The 3,137-nt window shown below is 32.4% G+C and overlaps 1 protein-coding gene across 1 annotated transcript; it reads right to left on the bottom strand.

Annotated features, from left to right (window-relative positions):
- Positions 1-1,391: 1,391 nt before the first annotated feature.
- Positions 1,392-2,929, bottom strand: LOC140966893 (transcription factor IBH1-like 1). Its single transcript, XM_073427174.1, has 2 exons — positions 2,713-2,929; positions 1,392-2,121 (listed from the first exon to the last, which is right to left on the bottom strand). Exons 1-2 carry the CDS (start codon positions 2,721-2,723, stop codon positions 1,569-1,571), a joined length of 564 nt encoding a protein of 187 aa, XP_073283275.1. The 5' UTR covers positions 2,724-2,929; the 3' UTR covers positions 1,392-1,568.
- Positions 2,930-3,137: the final 208 nt, after the last annotated feature.

Below are 3,137 nucleotides of genomic sequence, written 5' to 3' on the forward strand. Positions count from 1 at the left end.
AATTTTTTTCATCCACGGACTAAACACATCAAAATAGAATACCATTTTGTTGGGGAGAAGGTCGCCCTTGGTTCTCTTATCAGTTATCACTAGCTTTGTTCCATCTTCTCTACAACTTGCAGACATTTTTACAAAGCCTCTAGCTCGTAATAACCTTTCTGCCCTACGTGTATAACTTGGTCTTGGACTCCTCCACATAAAAGTTTGAGGGGGAGTATAGAGAATTCCAAATCAACTCAAATGGAAAATGATACCAAATCCTTGCAGCAGCACACCCTGGGAGATTCTTGTATATTCTCTCATATATTTTTATTTAATTATATGATTATAAATCATTTATCGTTTTGACATCCCAAAAATCAAGAGTTTTCTCTTGTATTTCATTGTATATGATATAAATTGATTGTTGTATCAATAGAAATGCAACGAGAAGTTCATCAAGCAATATCATTTCTTTATTTTTGTTTAAATTCTACTTTTCAAAGTTTTCGAAGATATATCGTAACAATTTATACGGACAAAAAAATATATGTATGTTGGAATAATTTTCGACATAAAGATTTCAATTATAGTTATGCATATATAAATTTACTCGTACCTTGGACCATGATATTACCAATTATAGGATCGAACACTTATGAAGTATCGTTTTACAATTAACGAAACTAGTTTTAAATTGCCAGAAAACTAAAAATAAAGGGAGTGATATTGAAATGTATGGGGATTTAAATTATATGGACAGGCTAGCAGCCCATGTACATAAATAAATAGCAGAAAATGACACCAAACCGAAACAACATTCTACTGCACATGCATGCGCATCACCTTTATGTATTTGGGTGCAAAATTTAGAAAAAGAGAACATGAGCTTAATTAATGTTGATAATTGAGATTCAATCATACTTGCAAAACTAACTATTTGATAATAAATTAATAAATAGACAAATTAAAATGATACGATCAAGACTGCCGCCTAAACCATGTACAATATAAAGGCAATGTATATTCTTTGCGTAAAATATATTATATTAAGGGAATATAATTTTCGAAACTTGTTCAATTTCGGATTTTATTCAATTAAGTTTTCAAATTTTGGTTTTAGTACAATAACTTTTAATTTTCGGTCTTTTAGATTTAATTGTTGCTATGATATCGAAAATACTGATGTGACATCGAAAATTGCTGACGTATATTATGTCAAATAAGCAATTTGATCAAAACTTTGACAACTCAATGTATAAGTAACTTAATCGAATATCAGAATTTAATGGACTAAAATTTAAATTGGAGAAGTAACTGGACCCCCAAAATTTATTTTCCTTTAAATTAATAGAAATCTAATGGATAATAATTTTAACTAAGACACTGCCATCCAATGAATCGAAGCTAGGTAGAACAGAATTTAATGCAATAATAATTGAAATAAAAACTTTTCATCTATACACACACGTTCCAACTATTACACCATTCGCCTAGCTTTCTTCATGCTATATATATACGAAGTTTTCAGTGGAAAATTATATAAACTGAATCATATATAGCTTAATATAATTTAAAAGAAAGATTAATTATAAACTTTTAAAGGGGATTAATCGATCAGCAACACTAGCCATGCGCCCCATTACATCAACCTGAACCCGAAGCGAAACGATGTAATCTATGGTCTCTTTGATCAAAGAGATTTCATCCATGTCTTCTCCACCAGGCACGAGCCTTTTCAGAGCACGGGTTCTGCTTTTCACCAGTTTCTTTTCGATTAAACTAGCTCCGACGACACTCGGAAGCACGGCTTTCCTTGCTCTGATCTGACGAGTGACACGGCTTCGTTTCATGATTTTCTTGCTGCATCTGATCAAACCAAACGAGTCTTTGCGTGGTGCTTCACGACCTGATATTTTCTCGATTAGGGTTTTGTTAGATCCATCCCTGGAAGCATCGGAGATCAGTGCGCGGCTCCACCGGGTAGTCGAGTTTCTGGTTGAAGCGATGGCTATGTCTGCCGAGAGTTTTATGGCCTTTCTTCTTTCCAAAATGGTCGTGTTCTTGTTGAAGTTGGTGTGTAGCTGGAGACCCTTTATCCAGTTCTTGAGGAATTCTTGTTTTAGCGATGAATTTTGCATTCTACGAGAGTGTTTAAACAAGAGGGAAAAAGAAGAAGATAATCAGCGTTACATGATCATCACAACTATGCTAACAGATACGAAATATATATATAGAAAGAAGATTTCGATTTTGAAATTTAGTCATGGAGAAACTTTTAATTATATAAAAACTTATATATAACTATATATATTCTTTAGATTTTACCATCTTGATTTTTTCATATGTATACATTCTTATACATATTAGACACAAAAACTTGGTGAAACGAATATCTGATCCGATCCAATCCAAATCATGAAAAAGTATCACTTTTAATTATATCAAAAATATTACTATTCATGATAAATTTCTCACGGAAATAGAAGCATGAGACCGTTATTATGATATCCCTCTCATTGAATATCATATGTTCTATCTCTCGAAAACTCGGCAGCAGGAGACGAGGGTGATTCCCCAGTCCTCCTTAAATTTTTCTTATCTATTTGTTGACATGTTAATGTACAAGATATCAGAAACCTAAAAGTTGCTTAATTCCCTAGCTATAATTAGTTATATATATATATATGTATAGCTGAATAACAACAATGTAAAAAAAAAAAACTGGCATACCTCTCTTTCATGGGATTGAGTAGCAGAATCCGAAGAGAGAAGATATTGAAGATCGAGAATGCTTGGGATCCAACAAAGTGTGAAGAATCAAAGAAAAAAGAGAGAGAGCAATGAGGAGGAGGAGGAGAAGAAAGTGAAGAAAAAACCCATTTATTTAGTGAAAGGAAGTGGGCCAATCAGAGGAAGACACAGCACATGCGGGCACATGGGAATTCCATGGCCCGCAATGAAAAAGAATTATCAAAATTTTTAGGTCAATATTTTAATTGCTATTGACCAAATATAATTTTGATATATAATAGCTAGCTAGCATTCTCTAACAAAAATTAATATAAAATAGGCAATTTATTTTTTCTAGACAACAATCATATAATTTGGATTAAATTTATAATTGCGATTTCGAAACTCAATTAATAAATTGTTTT

Source organism: Primulina huaijiensis, unplaced genomic scaffold (assembly GCF_012295235.1).
Source record: "Primulina huaijiensis isolate GDHJ02 unplaced genomic scaffold, ASM1229523v2 scaffold208202, whole genome shotgun sequence".
NCBI lineage: Eukaryota > Viridiplantae > Streptophyta > Magnoliopsida > Lamiales > Gesneriaceae > Primulina > Primulina huaijiensis.